Source organism: Salmo salar, chromosome ssa07, assembly GCF_905237065.1.
Source record: "Salmo salar chromosome ssa07, Ssal_v3.1, whole genome shotgun sequence".
Classification (NCBI taxonomy): domain Eukaryota; kingdom Metazoa; phylum Chordata; class Actinopteri; order Salmoniformes; family Salmonidae; genus Salmo; species Salmo salar.
The window spans coordinates 43,272,191-43,295,019 of record NC_059448.1 but is presented as its reverse complement, the minus strand read 5'-3'; the positions used below and the strand labels follow the sequence as shown (position 1 = coordinate 43,295,019).

Genomic DNA, 22,829 nt, shown 5'->3' with positions numbered 1-22,829 from the left:
TTCACAAAAATGGTTCGCTCCTACAGACAGTGAGATGAGTGGCCTTGGCTTGCTACGTAAAACAGGCAGACAGTCATTACGGCATTCAGAGAATACAATCTGCAAAACGAGTGACCTAAGAGACCTAGCGTGGTATGATCGCCGGTTCCAGTATCTCAGAAACAAGAAGTGGCTTTAGTGGGCATGCAATCACCAACAGTGGACAATTGAGGAGTGGAATAACATTGCCTGGTCTGACGAATCCAGGTTCCTATTGTGTCATGCTGATGGCTGAGTCAGGATTTGGCATAAGCAGCATGTGTCCATGGCCCCATAGTGCCTGGTATCAACAGTACAGGCTGGTGGCGGTGGTATAATGGTGTGGGGAATGTTTTCCTTGCACACGTTACGTCCCTTGATACCAAGTGAGCAATGTCTCCATGCCCTGAAGAATTCAGGCTGTTCTGGAGACAAAGGGGGGTTCGACCAGGTACTAGATGTGGGTGTACCTAATAAACTAACTACTAAGTGTATATTAACGTCATAGTTACCAGTCAACTCAATTACAATCAAAGGTTACTTAAACTTGTCATGAGAATTTTGGATCCCAATGATAACTAACAATCAATAAGCTTTGACTAATCCCCAAAGTTTGTAAGACACTGGGTTAATAATAAGTCAAAGTCTCAGCTTCTGCAAAAGGTCTGTACAGTTTATTCAGAGAACGTTCTTAAGTCCATAATACAAAGACATCAATTTTATAGCTCACTCCCTACTCACGCACATACATACGAACAGTAGATATCCTACGCACATACATACACACGAACAGTAGGGGAGTTGTATCCCTCCCCAGAGTTCTCACCACTGTTTATCACTACCCAGCGCTGTCAGTCCCATTCCCCGAGTTTAGAGGAACCTTGAAAATGACTCCCTGTCCTATCATAAGTTTCTCAGAGTTCTAGCCAGGTCGGGTCAAACACAGTTGAATTGTTCTCGATATTTTCTTAGACTCACACACATTTCTATCCCTCACATCTATACCAAACCTTATTGGACTTAGGTTTAGTACTTTAATTATTCATTATACATGCTACATAACCCAAAAATCACTAATAGTTCATTTTCTGGGTGGAATTATTTCTTCATTACCTTTAAACGTATAAATTCCCTTATCAAAACTTCAACCAGTGAATGCTAGCGATGGCTACCTGTGCTAGCTCTTCTACCAGTCTGTCTTAGTGAGTTGTAGCATGCTAATAGAAAACGTTTATATTTTAAAGGGGAAGTATGTTGCATTGGACATTTTAAACAACATTCCCAGCTAATGAGAAAACAGACATGGCATTTAATTTAGAGAATGAACAAGATTGGACTAGGCAACCTTGGGGATAATTTGAATGGGTGCCAATGGCAGCTAGAGGAATTTTTTAATCGGTACCCCAGTACGACCCACATTAACATAGTGGGCCAGGATTATAACACGGACTTTAAAAAATTGCCCCTATTACAGTGTTAACTGTAAAATATCAGCTGTTTTACAATCTGATACAAACACAGGAAAAAATGTTTTACCAATGAAACATTGCGGTTTTGGTCCTCACAGACACAGGTCTCTTCCCAAAAGGCACCTATTCCTTATATGGCAGTTTGTTGGCGGGTGTGAAGTCATCTTACTCCATTGAAACACTAATGCACTTTAAATTGCATTCCAAACTAACCACAAATACTTGTCTTTACAGTTTCCATTAGAGTATTGGCAACTGTGTCTTTATGGAAACAATGGACATGACTTATGATGCTTATGTTGACCTCAAAGTACTCAAACTGAAGACACAAATGTTTCTTTTGTTATAATTTTAAAAGAAATCACAAATAAAAACAGATTTCAAAAAGTAAAGTAGAAAATGAGACGTATTTAAAGACAGGACTGAACTTGTGCATTTTCTTTGCAGCAAAATATAACCACACTAAAAAACAAGACACATAGATTTCACAATAATAGCATTCTGCCCCAAACATTTATCCAAATCAGCAAGAAACACAACTTTAGACTAACAGAGATCATGGGGGGCAGGTCTAGGCCAATCATCATCAAGGGTACCCCGTTGTCAGTGTCTCTAGGTGCTAGGAGATTGGCTGAGTAACTCTGTTCCACACTGTTACCTTCTGGTCCATAATTGTCTCGTTCAAATGCCTATTAAGCAGACAGATTTTTTTTCCCATGACAACATCAGTGGAGAGGTCCATGTCTCATGTTGTGTGGGTGTGTTTGCAGAACAGTTCAAGCAGCACGTTGAGTTTGCGTGTGTACGTGAGCATGTCCCCTCAGAAGAGAGCCATCAGCAAAGCGTAGTTGATGGGCAGGTTCAGGTGCTCCTCGGTCACTGGCAGGACCTTGAGCAGTTCTGGGGAGGCTAGGAGACTGGCCGTGGGGCCGATACGCTGCAACACACACGCCCCACACATAGGACCTCCATCGTCTGCACTATCCATCTACAACACACAGAGAGTCAGTCACACACAATGTCACATCCTGATCTGTTTCACCTGTCTTTGTGATTGTCTCCACCCCCCCTCTTCAGGTGTCGCCCATCTTCCCCATTATCCCCTGTGTATTTACACCTGTGTTCTGTCTGTCTGCCAGTTCGTCTTGTTAAGTCTACCAGCGTTTTTTGTCTCAGCTCCTGCTTTTCCCCAGCCTCTCTTTTTCTCACCCTCCTGGTTTTGACCCTTGCCTGTCCTGTCTCTGAGCCCACCTTCCTGACCACTTTGCCTAGCCCTGAGCCTGCCTGCCGTCCTGTACCTTTGCCCCACTACTCTGGTTATCAAACCCCTGCCTGCCTTGACCTGTCGTTTGCCTGCCCTGTAGCTGTAATAAAAATTGTTACTTTGACACACTCTGCATCTGGGTCTTACCTTCAAACCTGATAGTACGAACTGGCCATGACTGACCCAGCAGACCTGGGCCAGCTGCGCGATGCCATCTCCTCCCAAGGAGCCACTGCTTCGTGGCCTTATGGAGGGGATCCAAATGTTGCCTGAACGCCATGACCGGGCATTAGACATTTTGCTGGAGCAATTCCGCGGGTTGTCTAGGAGGCAGCCTACCACGGTGGTAACCCCACAGACCCTCAGTAACCCAGCTGCTAGCGGCGCCGTCTCATCAGTCACTCCACCTTCTCTGGAGCCCCGCTTACCTCCCCCGGAACGCTTCAATGGAGAGCCGAGCACCTGTCAAGACATTTCTAGCTCAGTATGCCCTCATTTTCGAGCTTCAGCCCTCCTCCTTCCCCTCGGATCGCTCCAAGATAGCCTATCACGCTGATGTCCGGGAGGGCTCTCACCTGGGCTACTGCTGTATGGGAACAACAGCCGGCCATATGCGTTAGTCTGGAGGGGTTCATGGGAGAGGTGAAGAAGGTTTTTGATGCCCCATTCTCCGGGAGAGAAGCTGCAGCAGGAATCCCACAGTGTGGCAGACTATGCGGTGGATTTCAGCACGTTGGCAGCGGAGAGTGCTTGGAACTAGGAAGCACTGTTCGATATGTTCCTGCACGTCGTCTCGGAGGTGGTCAAGGACGCACTTGCAGCTCGGGAGTTACCTACGGATCTCGATTCCCTCATCGCTTTTACCATACGAATCGATGGGCGACTACGGGAATAACAGAGGGAGAGGAAATTCGACTTTGCTCGCATGTCCAGCGATTTCAATTTGCCTCCGAGTCATCCCAGAAGTCCCGGACAATCCCGTTGCCGAAAGAACCCGAGACTTCCCGACCTTCCCCGAAAGTCGCCGAAGACGGCTGAGTGACCGCTTCCCGAGCCTATGCAACTAGGTAGAGCTTGGGTATCGCCTGTGGAACGGCAATACAGGATCAACACGAAGAGTTGTCTATATTGCAGGGCTCTTGGTCATTTTGTGTCCTCTTGTCCTTTAAAAAGACCAGGCACACTGGTAGGCCATATATAGAACTTTCCTGCTTCCCTTGCTCGCCACCTTGTTAATGCCATTCTGCTGTGGGGAAACCAGTCAATCTCTCCGGGACCTCATTGACTCTGGGGCCGATGAGAGTTTTTTGGACGCTACCCTAGCTTCCGAGCTTAACATCCCCATTCAGCCCCTCAACATTCCCATGGACGTTAGAGTGCTGGTCGGGCGCACTATAGGCTGGGTCACTCATTACCACTCCCATCAACCTACGGGTGTCAGGGAATCACAGCGAGACTATTAAATTCCTGCTAATCAAGTCTCCTCAGATTCCCGTGGTATTGGGATTCTCCTGGCTCCAGCGACACAATCCCCTCATGAACTGGTCTGTTGGTGCCATCATGGGCTGGAGCCGGTTCTGCCATGCCCAGTGTCTGAAGTCAGCGCAACCAGCCCCGGGATGTTTTCCTGGGGGCTTGGACGGTGCCCCGGACCTTCCCGCGGAGAACCAGGACCTTCGGGGGGTGTTCACCAAGGCCCGGGCCACTTCGCTTCCACCGCACCGACCATATGACTGTGGGATTGACCTACTCCCTAGCACTACTCCACCCCAGGGACGACTGTACTCATTGTCGGGACCGGAGACCAAGGCTATGGACACCTACATTGGGGGTTCCCTAGCTGCAGGATTTATTGCAAGACCCTGCGCCCGTGCATCGACTACCGGGACTCAACGACATAACGGTGAAGAACCGCTACCACTCATCTCCTCAGCCTTCGAGCCGCTCCAGGGTGCCACCGTGTTTTCCAAGCTGGATCTAGGGAACGCCTACCACCTCGTGCGGATACGGGAGGGGGATGAGTGGAAGACCACCTTCAACATGGCCAGTGGCCACTACCAGTATTTGGTCATGCCATTTGGCCTCACCAACGCCCCTGCTGTGTTCCATGGTTTGGGTAAATTATGTTCTCCGCGTTCGTCTTCGTCTACATTGATGTCATCCTCGTCTTCACCCGCTCCCCCCCAAGAACATGTGCTCCACGTCCGACAGGATCAACAACGCCTCCTGGAGAACCAGCTGTTTGTTAAGGCAGAGAAGTGAGGGTTCCATCGCTCCACCATCCCCTTTCTGGGGCAAATCATCTCCGCTGGGAGTGTCCAGATGGATCTGGGAAGGTGAACGGTGGTGGATTGGCCCCAGATAACCGGATGTTCTTGTCTGCCACCCGGGCTCCTGCCGTACCCTGGCTTTTGGTGGCCCACCATGGTCCCTGACGTCTCCGCATTTGTCGCCGCTTGCACGGTGCACAAAACAAGACTCCGACAAGCTCCGGCTGGTCTCCTCCAACTTCTGCCTGTCCCTCATGTCCCTGGTCCCACAGCTCCCTGGACTTTGTCACGGGTCATCCCCCATCTGATGGCATCCCCGCCATCCTGACTGTGGTGGATCGGTTTTCCAAAGCCGCCCACTTCATTCCTCTCCCTAAACTACCCTCTGCCAAGGAGACGGCACAGCTCATGGTGCAGCACGTCTTCCGGATCCATGGACTACCGGTCGACATGGTCTCTGACCGGGGTCCTCAGTTCTCGTCTTGGTTCTGGAAGACGTTCTGCACCTTCATTGGGTCATCGGCCAGCCTGTCCTCCGGATTCCACCCCCAGTCTAACAGCCAGACGGAGCAAGCCAACCAGGATCTGGAGACTAGAGGTCGACCGATTATGATTTTTCAACGCCGATACCGATTATTGGGGGACCCCACCAACAAAAACCGTTGCCGATTAATCGGCCGATTTAAAAAAACATTTCTTTGTAATAATGACAATTACAACAATACTGAATGAACACTTATTTTAACTTAATATAATACATAAATACTATCAATTTAGCCTCAAATAAATAATGAAATGTTCAATTTGGTTTAAATAATGCAAAAACAAAGTCTTGGAGAAGAAAGTAAAAGTGTAATATGTGCCATGTAAAAAAGCTAACGATTAAGTTCCTTGCTCAGAACATGAGAACATATGAAAACTGGTGCTTCCTTTTAACATGAGTCTTCAATATTCCCAGGTAAGAAGTTTTAGGTTGTAGTTATTATAGGACTATTTCTCTCTATACGATTTGTATTTCATATACCTTTGACTATTGGATGTTCTTATAGGCACTTTAGAATTGCCAGTGTAACAGTATAGCTTCCGTCCCTCTCCTCGCTCCTACCTGGGCTCGAACCAGGAACACATCGACAACAGCCACCCTCGAAGCAGCGTTACCCATGTAGAGCAAGGGGAACAACTACTCCAAGTCTCAGAGCGAGTGATGTTTGAAACGCTATTAGCGCACACCCGCTAACTAGCTAGCCATTTCACATCAGTTACACCAGCCTAATCTTGGGAGTTGATAGGCTTGAAGTCATAAACAGTGCAATGCTTGAAGAATTGCGAAGAGCTGCTGGCAAAACGCACGAAGGTGCTGTTTGAATGAATGCTTACGAGCCTGCTGCTGCCGACCATCAATCAGTCAGACTGCTCTATCAAATATCAAATCATAGACTTAATTATAACATAATAACACACAGAAATACGAGCCTTAGGTCATTAATATGGTCAAATCCAGAAACTATCATTTCGAAAACGAAACGTTTATTATTTTAGTGAAATACGGAACCGTTCAGTATTTTATCTAACGGGTGGCATCCCTAAGTCTAAATATTCCTGTTACATTGCACAACCTACAATGTTATGTCATAATTATGTACAATTCTGGCAAATTAATTACGGCCTTTGTTAGGAATAAATGGACTTCACACAGTCCGCAATGAGCCAGGCGGCCCAAACTGCTGTATATACCCTGACTGCTTGCACGGAACGCTAGAGAAGTGAAACAAATTAATGTTAGCAGGCAATATTAACTAAATATGCAGGTTTAAAAATATATACTTGTGTATTGATTTTAAAGAAAGGCATTGATGTTTATGGTTAGGTACATTGGTGCAACGACAGTGCTTTTTTCGCAAATGCGCTTGTTAAATCATCACCCATTTGTAGGCTGTGATTCGATGAGAAATTAACAGGCACCGCATCGATTATATGCAACGCAGGACACGTTAGATAAACTAGTAATATCATCAACCATGTGTAGTTAACTAGTGATTATGTTAAGATTGATTGTTTTTTATAAGCTAAGTTTAATGCTAGCTAGCAACTTACCTTGGCTCCTTGCTGCCCTCGCGTAACAGGAGCCATGCAGGCTCCTTGTGGAGTGCAATGTAAGGCAGGTGGTTAGAGCATTGGATTAGTAACCGGAAGGTTGCAAAAACAAAACAAATAATTTTTAAATAAATAAATAATAAAATAAACCATTCTTAAAAATACTTTTTTTTTTTTTAAATGTAAAAATGAAAAAAATAAATACAAAAAATATATAAATAAAATCGGCAAATCGGTGGCCAAAAATACCAATTGTTATGAAAACCGGCCCTAATTAATCGGCCATTCCGATTAATCGGTCGACCTCTACTGGAGACTACTATACACTGCCTGGTCTCTGCCAACCCCACCTCCTGGAGCCAGCAGCTGGGGTGGGTCAAATACGCCCGCAACACCCTTCCCTGGAACCAGATCCCGCTTTTCCCCAAGCAGGAGGAAGGTCCTCATTCCCTCTGCCCAGATGTTAGTCCACCACTGTCGTCATACCTGGAGGAGAGCCCAGTCGGCCCTCAAGACCAACTCCAGGTATCGACGACAGGCAGATCACTATTGGACCACGGCTCCCCGGTAATCGTCTCGGGCAGAAAGTATGGCTATCCACCTGGGATCTGCCCCTCCGGGTAGAATCCCGCAAACTCTCCCCCCAGTTTATAGGGCCATTTCCCATCTCCAAAATGATTAGCCCTCTGCTGTGTTCATCTTCTGTTACCCCGTACCCTTCATACACATCCCACCTTTCATGTGTCCAGAGTTAAACCCATATCTCACAGCCCTTTGTCTCCTGTTTCCATCTTTCCCATTATCCCCTGTTTATTTATACCTGTGTTCTCTGTTCGTCTTGTTTGTCAAGTCCACCAGCGTTTGTCTCATCTCCTGCTTTTCCCCAGTCTCTTTTCTCACCCTCCTGGTTTTGACCCGTCTCTGAGCCCGCCTGCCTGACCATTCTGCCTGCCGTCCTGTACCTTTGCCCCAACTCTGGATTACCAACCTGTGCCTGACCCGACCCTGAAGTCTTGTACCTTTCACCCACTACTCTGGCTATCGACCCCTGCCTGCCTTGACCTGTCGTTTGCCTGCCCTATGCTGTAATAGACAGTGTCACTTCGACACAGTCTACATCTGGGTCTTACCTTCAAACCTGATACACAAGCTTGCTGTATGTACTAAATCCCTTTTATGACTTAACATTCACTGCCTCAGCACGGCTCAGGCACACTAAATGTAACAGTGATAACATGATTTCCCCGTAGGGGCCCTCTGACTGACTGACTAGCTTTTACAGTTGGCTAACAGGTCTGACTGGTTAGCTGTTAGTGGAATGTGGGCAATTTTTCTAGACCTCCTGCACCCACACCTGTCTGAAGAGATCAGGTCTGGTTGAGAGACATTGCAAATCAAAATGTGGTATGGTGGTAGGGAGGAGGAAGCGGGGCCTTACATATTGGAGTGGCAGTTTGCACATGGCGAGGGGCCAGTCGGGCATGATGTGGTTATGACACTCCCGCACGGAGCAGCAGGGGGGCTGGCCCTCGGTCAGCAGAGCGCTGGTCAACTCTGTCCTCAGGAAGTACTCCTGGGGAACAACAGGAAGTTAAAGGGTTAACCATGGGAGGAGTTAGCCTGGTCCCATATTCACAAAGAGTCTCAGAGCAGGAGTGCTGATCTAGGATCAGTTTTGCCTTTTAGATCACGAGGAAAATAATTATATGGACAGGTGGATCTGGCCTTAGATCAGCACTCCTGCTCTGAGAAGCTTTTTGAGCCTTGGTCCCATACTGTACGTGCTGTAGCGCTTCCTACTCTCCAATCACTGTCAAGCCATACACACAGAGGGTTGGCTAACAACACAGACTAGACCACCAGGCTATGGGAGGAGGCTTTCACAGAACATAAATTCAATTGGAACACATTCACTTGCACAGTGACGTGCTCATTTGCGTCACATAAATGTCACCCAAAGAGGAATGAGGCTTTCTCAGAATTACATTACCACAACATCCTGCTTCAATGAACAGCTTGTACATTTCTCTGAGACGGTGTTTGAGAAATAACACACATAAAAGACAGAAAGAAAGACTGGGAATAGGAGAGAGTTAAGTAGAGCGAAGGAGTGTGTTAGAGAGTGATGGAGAAGATTATGGAGGGGTAGAGGGGGTGGAGTAGAAGAATAGAGAGAGAGAAGAAGTGAAGAGGGATGAGTGTAGTGGAGGTTGCTGAGGGGAGGACGACTCATAATAATGGCCTGAATGGAATCAAACAAGGTTTCTATGTGTTTAATACCATTCCATTCCAGCCATTATTATGAGCCGTCCTCCACTCACCAGCCTCCGGTGATCAGTGCTCTCACCCCAGCTAGTGTGAGGATGTTGGTGATGTTCTTGGTGATGACCAGAGAGCTCTTGGCCCGAGTTACTGCCACATACAGCAGATTCCACTCATCGTCTGGGATGTCACCTAGAGGACGAGGGAGAAAACAGTGGAGTCAGCCACTAAAACACATTGGTACTGTAATCTGGACTGTAATACATTAACCAATTTTCTGATTTGGCGTAGGCCGTAGACCAATGCAAACAGTCATTGGCCTTAGATAACGTCTTTGGGCTAGGGGGCAGTATTTTGACGTCCGGATGAAAAACGTGCCCAAAGTAAACTGCCTGCTACTCAGGCCCAGAAGCTAGGATATGCATATAATTGTTAGATATGGATAGAAAACACTGTAAAGTTTCTAAAACTGTTACAATTATGTCTGTGAGTATAACAGAACGTATTTGGCAGGCGAAACCCCGAGGACAAACCATCCAGAAATGTGTTTTTTTGAGGTGACAGTGTTTTCAATGGGTTTTCTATGTGTATCTAGATTTACAAGGCACTTGCTTGCAGTTCCTATCGCTTCCACTAGTCTTTATAAATTGGTTGATGTTTTTATTTAGAGAAATGAAGAAGTATGGCAGTTCAGAACGAGGGTCCAGCCTAGTGCACTCTGTTTTGATGCACGCTCCAGGTCACGTGCTTCATGTTGTTTTTATCCGGTATTGAACACCGTTTATCCCGTCTTAAATTTGATCGATTATTTACGTTACAAAATACCTAAAGTTGTATTAGGAAAGTTGTTTCAAATGTTTGGACAGCGTTTACAGGTAATTTATTCAATATTTTGTAGTCATGCTGGGCGAGTTGGAACCGGTCTTTTTCTGAATCAAACGCGCCAAATAAATGGACATTTGAGATATAACGACGGAATTAATCAAACAAAAAGGACCATTTGTGATGTTTATGGGACATATTGGAGTGCCAACAGAGGAAGTTCTTCAAAGGTAAGGCATGAATTAAATCATTATTTCTGACTTTTGTGTTGCGCCTGGCGGGTTGAAATCTGATTTTCATGTGTTGGTATGCTGGGCGCTGTCCTAAGATAATCGCATGGTTTGCTTTCCCCTTAAAGCCTTTCTTAAATATGACACGGTGCCTAGATTAACGAGAAGCTAAGCTTTAATTTGGTGTGTTGCACTTGTGAATGTATGAAAGTTAAATATTTTAATTCATCTTTTTTGAATTTGGCGCTCTGCCATTTCACTGGATGTTGTCAAATCGATCCCGTTAACGGGAGTTGAGCCCAAAGAAGATAAGAGTTGGTATTTGGATAGATTTTCAACTGCCTAATGATTGCACACACACACACACACACACACACACACACACACACACACACACACACCTCCTGAGCAGCTGGAAAGTCTGGGTAAATTGTGGGCGGCACAGGGGACTTTAGCAAAGTCATCAGTGATCACCACCGTGTCAAACTCCAGACCCTTTGACTTATGGACTGTCCCCAGGATAAAATCTAAGAGATAAAAGAGAGAGACAGCAGGGGAGGGTTGATACAAATGAGAAAGATCAGACTCTCAAATACAAATACAGCAATTCATAACTCCGTGTGTCTGTACAGTGGGGGTGTACAGTACGTAACTGTGTGCGTACCTGCGTGTTGGGCATCTCTCTCTGTGCAGCTGTAGAGGCGTTCCACCAGCTCAGGGATGCGGCTGTTGTATTTCTCCACCATGGAGAGTTTGCCCTCCAACTCACGGTCCTCTGTCTTTTTAGCGTAACTCTTCAGCCCAAAGTAGCCCCCCAGACTCTGCTGGGTGAACCTACGGATGAAGCTGTCCTTGATGCCTAGAGAACAGGGAGAGAAGGAGAAGGGAGCATGTTTAAAAAGGGAGAGAGCTAGTTACACTGCAGAGTAGAGCTAAACCTACTGACACAAAAGACACTACCAATAACACAATGAGCATTGAGAGAGCTAAGGCAGGATACTGTCTAACCAAAAACAGATATCACATAGGTACAACATACTAATTCACTTGTATTAAAATTGCAGAACTGAGGCAAGGAGCAGTGTGTGCGCCACTCACCTCGAGAGCGGTTGTTTTCTGGCTGCATCAGAACCCAAATGTCCATGATTCTTTTCAGGCCAAAATTCTCCACCCCCTGGAGTGGAAAATACATGTCTTACACAATACCCAAACACGTGTGTGTGTGTGTGTTGGGGGGGGGGGTATGGAGACTCACTCCTATGATGTGCAGACTACAGTGGGGGTTGGCGTCGGTGAGTCTGACTGCTTGGTCGAACACGGAGACGTTAGAGCGAGACAGCACTGCTAACTTGCCCCGGCCAGGACTCAACCCTGTAGTCAGGGGACGCAGTGAGTCCACAGCCTTACCCCGCACACAGCCTGTGGATGGACGGACAGACACGCACATTAAAGAGCAGGTTGCACTATATACTTCCACAAATCTAACAACGTAGATTGATGATATTCCACCTAAAAACGGTCTTTATGCAAAAACATACTCAAAAATAAATATTTCTCCCCATTTGAATTCCATTGGACAAAAACTCATACCAACAATATATTGCATCTTTGATGTCACGAATGGAACAGCCTGGTGGTGGCGGCAGTGAACTACAACCTCTGTTTACCGGCATGCACGTTTGGTCGAAATGCGAGAAGAAACCGGCTCTTGAGGATACGGCGGGCAGACTGGGCCTGGGGGAACACCTGGTGCTTCAGTCATATGCGGGGCTCAATTTTCCCCTAAATGATTGCGATGCCTACCAACAGTGGAAGAGTGATTCAAAGAAATTATTAAACTTGCCGGCTAAGTGCACCGGGCCATGCAAAACGAACTGGCCCACTTGTCGTATTGGGACTTTGTTTGAAGGATGAAACAAATCAGAATGTTTAATAGCAACCTAATTCTGCAAGCTTCCCTTTACAACAAACTGATCTAATCAGAACCAAATAAGAGCATAGTAGTCATGGAACACCATGGATATTTTACCGGCATGTTTACACAATTCAGAAAATCTACTTTAGACCTAGAAATATGAAGTAGGTGCACAAAGTAAACATAGTGGGTCACTTTCAGTGACAACTAAGAGCGATAAAGCGTGAGGCTAAACTCCTTTGTTTTGGTCCCATACCTACCCGCTCTAAGAGCAAAAATTGAACTCATGCAAAGATGCTGTGTGAAGGTGTGAGGTCTTGCATCTTGCTTAACACAATGTAACTTTGCTGAGTCAACCTTCAAAAGGCCCAGTGCAGCAGTTCTTATATATAGCAAGAATGTTGCTGTCTGAGTTCGGAGGGAAGGACACCAAAGCGGTGCATTAACCAGAGTGGATCAATCCCCCGAGCGGAGTGGTCTAATGGGAGGGATATGTAATCTGAAAAGTAGCTGTTATTAGCTGAGAGGTTTGGAACTCTATTTGTTATTATATTAATGTATACGGCCTGGTGATGTTACCAGGCAAGACAAAACTCCACCCAGGAAAATGACATTATCAACAAAAATCACAGTAGCAATCTTTCCCCATTGAAAGCAGTGCAGCCAAGCCTGAATTCAAGCAACATGGACACACATAGTTTAAATTTGGATTACAGCGCCTGTCCAAATGTTGTGAATCATATACTCGGTGGCCAGTTTATTAGGTTCCCCACCTCGTTCACAAAAATGGTTCGCTCCTACAGACAGTGAGATGAGTGGCCTTGGCTTGCTACGTAAAACAGGCAGACAGTCATTACGGCATTCAGAGAATACAATCTGCAAAACGAGTGACCTAAGAGACCTAGCGTGGTATGATCGCCGGTTCCAGTATCTCAGAAACAAGAAGTGGCTTTAGTGGGCATGCAATCACCAACAGTGGACAATTGAGGAGTGGAATAACATTGCCTGGTCTGACGAATCCAGGTTCCTATTGTGTCATGCTGATGGCTGAGTCAGGATTTGGCATAAGCAGCATGTGTCCATGGCCCCATAGTGCCTGGTATCAACAGTACAGGCTGGTGGCGGTGGTATAATGGTGTGGGGAATGTTTTCCTTGCATACGTTACGTCCCTTGATACCAAGTGAGCAATGTTTCCATGCCCCGAAGAATTCAGGCTGTTCTGGATGTAAAGGGGGGTCCGACCAGGTACTAGATGGGTGTACCTAATAAACTAGCTACTAAGTGTATATTCATGTCATAGTCACCAGTCAACTCCATTACAATCAAAGTTACTTAAACTTCAACCAGTGCATGCTAGAGATGGCTAGCTAAGCTAGCTCTTCTACCAGTCTGTCTTAATGAGTTTTAGCATGCTAATAGAACACTTTTATATATTTTTTTAAGGGGTATGCAGTAAGTTGATAACAACATCACCAAAGTATGTTGCATTGGACATTTCAAACAGCATTCCCAGCTAATGAGAAAACAGACATGCCATTTAATTTAGAGAATGTACAAGATTGGACTAGGCAACCTTGGGGATAATTTGAATGGGTGCCAATGGCAGATTGAGGATTTTTTTTATCCGTACCCCAGTACAACCCACGTTAACATAGTGGGCCAGGAAATAACACGGACTTTAAAAAATGGCCACTTTTACAGTGTTAACTGTAAAATATCAGCTGTTGTACAATCTGATACAAACACAGGAAAACAGATTTACCTGCACCAGGCCTTTAACTGTCATTAGATTCCTGTGTTCCTTCACTCACCATCTTGTTTTCCTCCTACCAGAATCTTCTTCACTTTCTTACACACTTGGAGAATTGTGGCTCCAATGTAGGCAATCTCCGAACCAAACCGAAAGCTCTGAGAAGAGAAAGAATACATATTCAATACACACACTGAGCTTTTGTGTAGTGAGCATATAACTGAGTGAGGGAGAAGTGTGTGTACCTGGGTGAGGTAGTAGAGGTGTGTGTGTTCCACCAGGTTCAGGGCATTGACTGCTCCTCTGAAGGTATAGATCTGCTGGTGAGGGTCTCCCACCAGGATCTTCCCACAGTGCTGAGGTAGCATGATGTCCATGATGGCTAAGACGCACACATACACACACTTATCATGGACCTGCTAACAGACATGCTATCAGGTGAGTGGTGCAGGTGTAATGTAGACCCAGGTTTGGTCCAGGTGTGGTACAGTGGTGTAGTTGAGTCGTGTACCTGGAGTGCAGTCCTGTGCCTCGTCTATAAAGATGACATCATACTTGTCCAGAGTCGGCCTCTGCAGCTGCCACAGCTTCAGATACCCTGAAAGACATTCAGTAAGGACCCAATCCTAAGACACTGACATATTATTATGGAGTGAAAAAAGCAAACAGATCGTTTTTGGGCTTACCATCGTGGGTCATGTGGTGTGCATACTCCCTGGTCTCTTCTAAGGCAACCATTTTGTCCCAGATCCTCTGGGCATCCCTCGCAAACATCTGAAAAATAAAGGCCAGTCTGTTCAATTGTGGAGATGACCGGTGTGTGACATGTTTGTGTGAATATCGGACCAAAACGGAGGAGAAGTTTGTGTTCTGGTGTGTGAACGTGTGTGTGGGGGATGTTTCTTTGGGAGGAGAGGTGTTTGTGGATTTGGGTATAACACTTACCCTTTTTGCATTGCGGTCAGGCATGGTCACTTGGCCGTGTGTGTTTTTGTACTTGTTTGGGACGTGGTTGGGGGTGATGTGTGTGTCGGCCGAGGCCATGTAGGCATTGAGGGTCAGGGTGACCACCTTGGCGTTCACGAAGCCCCCGCTGCCCTTAGGCAGCACCCAGGCCACAGAGAAGGGCTTCACGTTACTAGACAACTTCTTCAGCTCCTGGTACCTGGGAGAGAGAGGGGACTGGGTGACTGATTGAACGGCTTTACTGAAAGACTGATGACAACCAGACATACGGACAGAAACTGGTCTAGACCGACAGACAAGCAGACCTCTTGCCGACGACCCCGAAGGCCATGGAGTGGACCGTCCTGCAGTCCACGTTGCTGGGGAAACAGCGCTGGGCCTGGGTAGCCACAGACTTGTTGAACGCCATGTAGAGGAAGTGCTGGTGTGGCCTCTGCTGGGCGTACCGAATCAGGGTGGTGGTCTTCCCTGTGCCTGGAACACAACAACCTTTAACCCCTACACTACAACACAGCAGGAACATTCACACATAGGGCACAATTAACAGCTCACAATGTGGGCTTTTTTGTGAAGTGGGGTGGACTATTCGTGTGTGTATCCACTTGAACTACTCTGCAATTGTCAGGATATAGAAAGAGTACTCTCATCCTGAACTGATGAATCAGACTGAGCTGAACTGACAGCGCGAGGGTGCCCTCTAGAAACAATTCAGAGAATGCAAGCAAAAGTACCAACTCTGTATCTAACTTGTTTTCTGTAAAAAAACAGCTGTGGCATGATGTTGGTAGTAGCGGTCTGGCGGTACCTGCGAAGGCCATGATCTTGACCACGTGGTCTCTATGGATGTCGTGGTTGAGGATCTGCTGCTGTTCGTGGGTCACCTGAACCTGGGCTCTCCTGGGAGAAAGAGGACTGGGCATGAGACTCAGGTCATTACTGATTCATTCAAAATACTTCCTTCCAGAAAGATATCAGTCCTCACCCACTCTGATTGGTTATTAATGTGGGCAAGGCGTTCTCCATCAGGTGAAGGACATAGAAGATGTTGTAGTGCCACCTGGAGTGGAGGAAGGAGAACCGTCAATGTCCGCCTGTCTATCCATCTGTTTGTGCACGTCTATCTTTCATCTCTATATAACTTCCATCTTGACCTGTTGCTGATGTTGATGTCGTTCCTCCTCATGGCGAGCAGCGTGGTTGCCATGGCGCTGAGGTACTCCGTGATGGCGCTGGCTGAAGGGAGGCAGCCTCTGAGACAGACCACCAGGTCCAGAACATCTCCTACCCCGTCACACAGCACCAGCATCAGGGCCATGGCTGCCCACGGGTTAGGGCCCTGACAAACACACACACAGTCCAATCAGATAAGCTCAGAAGTATAATAGTAGTTCCAACCGTGTGTGTGTGGCTACATACCCCCTCGATACCCTCCAGTTTGGGGAGTCTGCGTTTAATGCAGGCCTCAGCCTGAGGGAACAGACGATGTGTCCTCACACTCTGTAACACTGCCTCAGGCTTCACCTTCTGACTGGGCTTATACTGGGCCATGAACCTGGAGAAAAAAAGAGAAAAAAAATACACCATACACAATAGATCAGAAATGAACAGAAATGGCCCAAAGGAACAGTTTACAGTAAAGAGTCCTTACTCGACTATATGGAGGATGCTCTCCTGATCGTCCTTTATGATTCTATGGGTTTCCAGGATGGCATTGATCTCCTTCACGGCGTTGATCTCCTTCTTCGTGTAGCGGTAATATAGCTTCTTCCAGGGCACAAACTACACACAGGGCCCAAAGACACAACTTAGACCCAAAATAATGTATACAGCACATCTATTAACATTTTTACACTAGCTTATCTTCTTAACTTTAACCCTAACTTCCTCCCCCTGTCCCAGGCTCTCACCAGTGACTGGGTGACAATGTTCCTCCAGCGTTGACAGACCAGGCTGACATTACAGTAGAGGTCCTCAGCAGGCAGGAGGCTCAACACCAGCATCAGCACCTCCTCTGGGAGGTCGTCCACGTGACCCTGGGGATGGGCCAGGCCCCTGCTGCTTCCCAAGAGGCCGTAGAAGGCGTCAGGCAGGGCCTCCACCTCCTCCTCATGGTGATTCATAAAGGCTGGGGCTGGATCTGACCAACAGCGCTCAAACTCCTTGTCGTCCCCAAACATGTCCGTTGTCAGCCCCTCCAGATAGTCCACCTTCTCATCCTCAGGTTCCTCCTTCATAGAGGTGGCTAGTGCCTCCTCCTCTTCCTCAATAGTCTCATTTTTGGGGATGAGCTCTCCATTGAGTCCCTCTGTCTTTATGGAACCTGAGCCCTGGGACAGGGCTGCTTTCTGAGGACTTAACACCTTGACCACACTGATCACAGGGAAAAACTTAGTGATCCCCTGCTGCTGCTTGTCATCACGTGCATCTGAGATCCAGGGAAGAGGAGAAGAGGGAGCAAAGGGAGGGGATGACAAGGTAAATGATGTGTACAAAATGCTACATCACCCCTTCAGATCTCAAGAGTAAAAAAAAAATACTAAAGACACAAATGTGCAGTACCTCTCTTTCTCTTTGTGGGTGTTCTGGGGTACAACCCCCGGTTGGTGTCTGAGTTGCTGTGCCTGCGAGTGACGGAGTGGGGCTGTGTGAGGGGTTGGCTGCCCTCTGGTCTCCTACTGATTTCACGACACTCCTCTGAGTTCAGGTGCCTTCGCTTGGCTTTTCCTGCAACATCACCAGGGCTGTGAGTACATCTCTACTACACGCTCTCACACACCTTCACGACACCAGTCCTGTGTTATGGGTCAGTACTGAGGAGAATGCGTACCGATTAAGAGTACCGTCGTAGAGTTAAGCTTACAGATGGGTGAGATGCATTAGAAAGTTACAGTAGTTGGCTAGCTAGCAATTGCCATTTACCATCCTCTGCCAAGCAGCATTACCTTTAGCGGACGTCTCCATCATGTTGTTTCAAGAACACCTGCTGATGTCCAATCATTCGTTTCCTGCTTTTTCGAAGAAAAAAAATAAGTAATCTAAATGTTAGCGTATATGCTACATGCTAGCTAGTGTGAGCAGCCAAACAACTCTAGCCGGTATTTGGCTAGCCCGTGTTTATATCAGCTAATGTACAGTGCAAAGTAAAGTTCGCTTGTGGATTTAGCCTGTTAGACATTCACCTTTTTAAATAATATTGAATATTACTGATATAAATGTCGAGCATTAGTTGTTGTCGATAACACAGCTAGCTAAGCGTTTATTGGCTGCTTGGTTCTTCTTTGGGGAATTTACGGAGGATCAAGTTTAATGTGTTGCTTGTACAGCGCCACCCATTAGTCAGTAGGAGAATAGCAAAAGCAAAAGAGGCTGAAAAGAAAAGTAGACCTACGTGTTGCTATAAGAATAACATGTTTATTGACATCAAGTTAATTAAATTACTGATAATTGCTAAATTAAATGTGAGGAGCATCTGCATGTCAGCCTTATACCAGTAAGGATACATCTACACCTATACCTTGGTCTAACAGAGCATTGGTGTGAACTAATGGATGTCGACATAAATGCACAAAAGTATTGCCGTTGCGAGTAACATCTTTCAAGGCACATTATTATAACAGTGCGTTTTAAAAGTTATTTTACAGTGAAGCTTAGTCATTTGAGTTAGTGAAATTGAGGAATGTTCCAGTATGTAATCACAGTTATCATTTAGCAATTATATTCCTATCAGTGTAAGAATTTGTATTATCAGACAGCATGTAATATCACAATCACAAATATGGTATCTAATTATGAATATCCCCACAGGTAAAGGTGCATAGACGTATGGCGCATACCTCAATATAAAGAGAAGAATACCGATAAAAGCGGTTGGTCTTGGATAATACAAGCTATAGGGTAACACTCCATGAATCTCATGGACTGATCCCCAAGACAACAGCTTAAAGCCACAAAATGGCCACCCTGTTGACAGTTTCATCCCTGGCTTAGTCCATATTCGTAGTGTAACAGAGAGACTACAACAAACGAGTCAGCAACCTAATGCCCTCTATTCCCATCCATCTAGTCTACTCTCTCCAGTTTACTTTCTCTTCTCATCTCATCTTTCTCTCACTGTTTGAGCACTCTGAGTTCATTGGGTTTAAAGAAGGCCTGGGACATCCCCATGCCGTAGATGTAAACCTTAGAGTCCACCACAATCCTCTCCTTCTTCATCAGGTCTGTGGGGGGGGATCATGAAAATATGATCTCTTCAGGTAATCACTAGCATATAATAACAGTAATAATATGCTTTTCTGTCTTAAATTGGATTCTATTATTACTTAGGAATTGTGTTATTGTGAAGAAGAAACTTCAAATTGTTGCTCACCATCAATTTCCCTCTGGAATTCATCAAGAGGTAGAAGAAGAACTTCAACAAATTCTGGAAGTAAAACAGGGGCCAGAATAAGATTTAGTTCAATGTTATTCTAATAGTGGAAAAATAACTAAAAGTGTGATTATAAAGAAAATAATATTTACCTCCATCACCTGGAAACGAGTAAAAGACAGGGAGGAAAGCAGTGAAATAAGTACACATTTAGGACAACATGTACAATACATATCAGCTTGACAATAAAAAATATATCAAAAATCATAACAGATTCATAACATTCCAAGAGTGTGACCCCTAACTTACCCAGCTGCTGTGTGGGGTTGGTGCTTTCCAGGTCGTCTCCATTGATGTTAACCATGACGATCTGTGTGGTGCAGTTAGAGAGGCCAGGGTCCAAGCAGGTCACTGCGAGGTCAGGACAAGAGGGAGAGGAAAGGGGGGATGAAGGGGAGTTCAAACTTGTAATATGCTGTGTGTTACTGCCCCACTAGTCAGTGACTAGTGGGGCAGCACTCTCACATGCCCAATGGTAAAACTGGCAACTCAGAAGATCACAGGCATATTGAATTTCTCTTTGCTGATGGAACTGGTACATGGACATAATCTGCCCTGTGTTTTGAGAGTGTGTGTGTTCATAAGACCTTACCTGGGGTGACTCCTACCACCTCCCCCTTGTAACCAGTCTCCTCCTTCAGCTCTCGCAGAGCCGCAATCTCTGCACTCTCACCCTCGTCAATCAGACCTGAGCAACAGCAAAAACCCTCATAGACAGCAAACACGGATATCAGAACGCAGCAGGCAAAATACAGCAATGACAGGCCTACATACACTGCGTCTGAACAGAGTTTTGAGATGTGACTGTAAACCCATGTCACCTGCAGGGAACTCTAGGGTACAGCACCCTATTGGTGGACGGAACTGCTTCACCATGACAACGCAGTCTTTGTGGAGGGTCCTCTTCAGAAGAGCGATGATCCCCACACCTGGAATAAAACACAGGAATACATTTCTATAATGTCACTGCTTATCCATCAGTATGAAATGTATGTACACACACCATCTGCTGCATTGGCCTGTCTGGTTGTCCTTTTCGTAGTCTCCCAAGTTCTATTGAAAGACAAAAATGAATTGTAAAATGGAGAAGGGAAAAAAAGGTGTTTATCAAAAGTTGCTTATAGAACTCATTGAGCTGTTCCATACCTTGTGTTTCCAACAGGGTCCACATAGGTGGTCTTCTCAAGTTTCAACCATTTCCCAGATGCAATGACCTGAAGAGAATACCGTTGAGTAATGTGATATAGCTAAACTTAGAGACTCTTGTGACAGGCATTTACACCACACAATGTGCATGTTATTGTATCATATCTACCTCCTCTTTTACAACGTTAGGTATGGTTGTCGATTTGGGAGGGCTGCTCATCTTTCCAATACTGTTCTCAGGGAAATGGATGGAGGATTTCGTTTGTCTGCCCAAATCCCGAAATCTTTTTGATTACATGCATGAGTTGATAATTAATAGAGGTATATGCAATGCAGATAGTTATACATAAACTTCATGGCAGGCCAGTTTTACCAACTTTTATTGTCCAACACAAGAAAGTTGATAGCAGCATGGCTGAAGAAGCTATCTAGCTAGCTAGTCTGATTAGGGGCAGCAGGTAGCCTAGTGGTTAGAGCATTGGACCAGTAACCAAAGGGTTGCTAGATCAAATCCCCGAGCTGACAAGGTAAAAAACTGTTGTTCTACCCCTGAATAAGGCAGTTAACCCACTGTTCCTAGGCCGTCATTGTAAATAAGAATTTGTTCTTAACCGACTATCCTAGTTAAATTAAAGGTAAAAAAAAAGAAATACTAAAAAATATATATATAAAAAAAGATCAGGCTGTAATACACAATTAGTATATACAACCTGAAACAAATGCCTGCAAAATCATATAAAAATGTTCCTTACAAGCCAGAATGTTGAATAAAATTACATTTAAAAATGTACTCCACCTGTGGAAATGGTTCCAATCATTTTTCCACCATTCATTTTTCCCCATAGGGGATTTCAGAATCCCTTAAAATAAGGTCTGTGTTTCGTGTAGGCTTACCCTGGCATGACGTTTTGATCAATATGTATCTCTCTCACGGACAAGGTGACTTTTGTTAATAGATTCGGCTTTATTTACTCTCAGATTCAAAAATGCTAGTTAACGTCAAAGTAGACATCATGCAAGACTCCAAATCCCTTATATTGATAAACGTCATCTTGTCTGAGAGAGATTTACACGGTTATCAAAACACAGCCTACACAAAACACAGCCCTTATTTTAAGTGTTTCTAAAATCCCCTATGGGAAAAAATGAATGGTAGAAAAACTATAGTAACCATTTCCCTGTTTGACAGCTAGGTTTTATGGGTATTATGACTCATACTGTGGTACTCTATATGATTCGGTTTGGCACTTTGGTAATTGTATATTGGCCATGACAATGAAAATTGTATATTCTGAATCAGGGGTGGATGGAGAATATTTACACCCTTTTTAATGGGTGAATTTTTAATTGTTTCATTTTTTAAATTCGGATTTCAATTTAAAAAACTTTTTTTTAAATTAAGAATATACCATTTTCATGGCATGCTTGGTTAAATAGTTATTGACGAGAGAACCTAATATCCCACATAAAACGAACTTTACCATATAACTACCAGCTCACTAAAATAGCGGGTAAGCAACGTTAGTTTTGACAAACCGCACAGAAAACCGGTAGAGCAAGTTAATGTAATTGGATTCAACATTCTGGCTTGAAACGAACATTCACACTATTTTGTAGGCATTAGTTTGAGGCTGTAACTTTGCTAACTAGTTAGCTATATACTATACCAAGTAAATGTCTATTACAGCCTGATTAATCAGACTACTAAATTAGCTAGCTACCAAGCTAATTTCTCCTCACCATTGTGAGGGAAGTTTCTGATTAACTTCAAACATCCTTCACCATGGAGAGGAATTTAGTCCGCTAACTCATTCCTAGCAAAACCCACATGCTGTTATGTAAATATTCTTAAAACATATCGATATATATTTTAAAGCATAGTTACTTCTTAATTGGATACATGTGCAGTACTCACATGAAGATGAAAGGGTTTTAGTCACAAGTCAAGTTAAAGATGTAAAGACTCCCTGAGAAAAAAAAAGTAAAGCCCCCAACATTGATCGCGCTTACGTGTGCAACGCAAAAATGATCTCCCTCTTCTGAAAAATATTATAATACATTAGATACGGTCTACAACCATTCCAGATAACCTAACCTGAAATATAATAAAATTAAATCTGGGTAATAATTACAAGCCATTATAATTGTGTTGTTATGGAAAGGTTGTAAACTACATGGAAACCAATGTCAATCGCC

The 22,829-nt window shown here is 45.0% G+C and overlaps 2 protein-coding genes across 3 annotated transcripts; both read right to left on the bottom strand.

The window, feature by feature from the left end:
• Positions 1 to 670: 670 nt before the first annotated feature.
• On the bottom strand, positions 671 to 18,338 carry fbxo18 (F-box DNA helicase 1). Of its 2 annotated transcripts, none has more exons than XM_014207901.2 (22): positions 18,241 to 18,338; positions 18,004 to 18,069; positions 17,621 to 17,785; positions 16,969 to 17,486; positions 16,710 to 16,840; positions 16,478 to 16,613; positions 16,213 to 16,397; positions 16,044 to 16,118; positions 15,867 to 15,958; positions 15,367 to 15,535; positions 15,041 to 15,260; positions 14,782 to 14,869; positions 14,607 to 14,693; positions 14,341 to 14,477; positions 14,157 to 14,253; positions 11,685 to 11,848; positions 11,528 to 11,603; positions 11,094 to 11,288; positions 10,831 to 10,956; positions 9,463 to 9,569; positions 8,554 to 8,688; positions 671 to 2,475 (listed from the first exon to the last, which is right to left on the bottom strand). In XM_014207901.2, the coding sequence occupies exons 2-22, from the start codon at positions 18,023 to 18,025 to the stop codon at positions 2,308 to 2,310; spliced, it is 3,093 nt and encodes a 1,030-aa protein (XP_014063376.2). In that variant the 5' UTR covers positions 18,026 to 18,069; positions 18,241 to 18,338; the 3' UTR covers positions 671 to 2,307. The 2 variants fall into 2 exon arrangements, with proteins under 2 accessions (XP_014063376.2, XP_014063375.2); XM_014207900.2 differs by having other exon boundaries at positions 18,004 to 18,066; positions 18,241 to 18,334.
• A 118-nt stretch (positions 18,339 to 18,456) lies between these two features.
• LOC106609278 (ADP-sugar pyrophosphatase) lies at positions 18,457 to 22,829 on the bottom strand. The gene is made up of 10 exons (XM_014207907.2): positions 22,549 to 22,829; positions 20,803 to 20,917; positions 20,634 to 20,701; positions 20,491 to 20,540; positions 20,309 to 20,416; positions 20,080 to 20,175; positions 19,737 to 19,838; positions 19,580 to 19,588; positions 19,428 to 19,481; positions 18,457 to 19,278 (listed from the first exon to the last, which is right to left on the bottom strand). Exons 2-10 carry the CDS (start codon positions 20,851 to 20,853, stop codon positions 19,169 to 19,171), a joined length of 648 nt encoding a protein of 215 aa, XP_014063382.1. The 5' UTR covers positions 20,854 to 20,917; positions 22,549 to 22,829; the 3' UTR covers positions 18,457 to 19,168.

Excerpts from the sequence above, each read along its gene's own strand:
- LOC106609278 (XM_014207907.2), bottom strand. The coding sequence starts at position 20,853 with ATGAGCAGCCCTCCCAAATCGACAACCATACCTAACGTTGTAAAAGAG. Across the intron at positions 20,176-20,308 it reads TACCCTAGAGTTCCCTGCAG|GTCTGATTGACGAGGGTGAG; the intron begins GTGACATGGGTT and ends GCTGTTGCTCAG. Across the intron at positions 19,839-20,079 it reads GGTGGTAGGAGTCACCCCAG|TGACCTGCTTGGACCCTGGC; the intron begins GTAAGGTCTTAT and ends CTGACCTCGCAG.
- fbxo18 (XM_014207901.2), bottom strand. The coding sequence starts at position 18,025 with ATGATGGAGACGTCCGCTAAAG. Across the intron at positions 15,261-15,366 it reads TTCGGGGTCGTCGGCAAGAG|GTACCAGGAGCTGAAGAAGT; the intron begins GTCTGCTTGTCT and ends TCTCTCTCCCAG. Across the intron at positions 11,289-11,527 it reads AGAAAACAACCGCTCTCGAG|GCATCAAGGACAGCTTCATC; the intron begins GTGAGTGGCGCA and ends CCTGTTCTCTAG.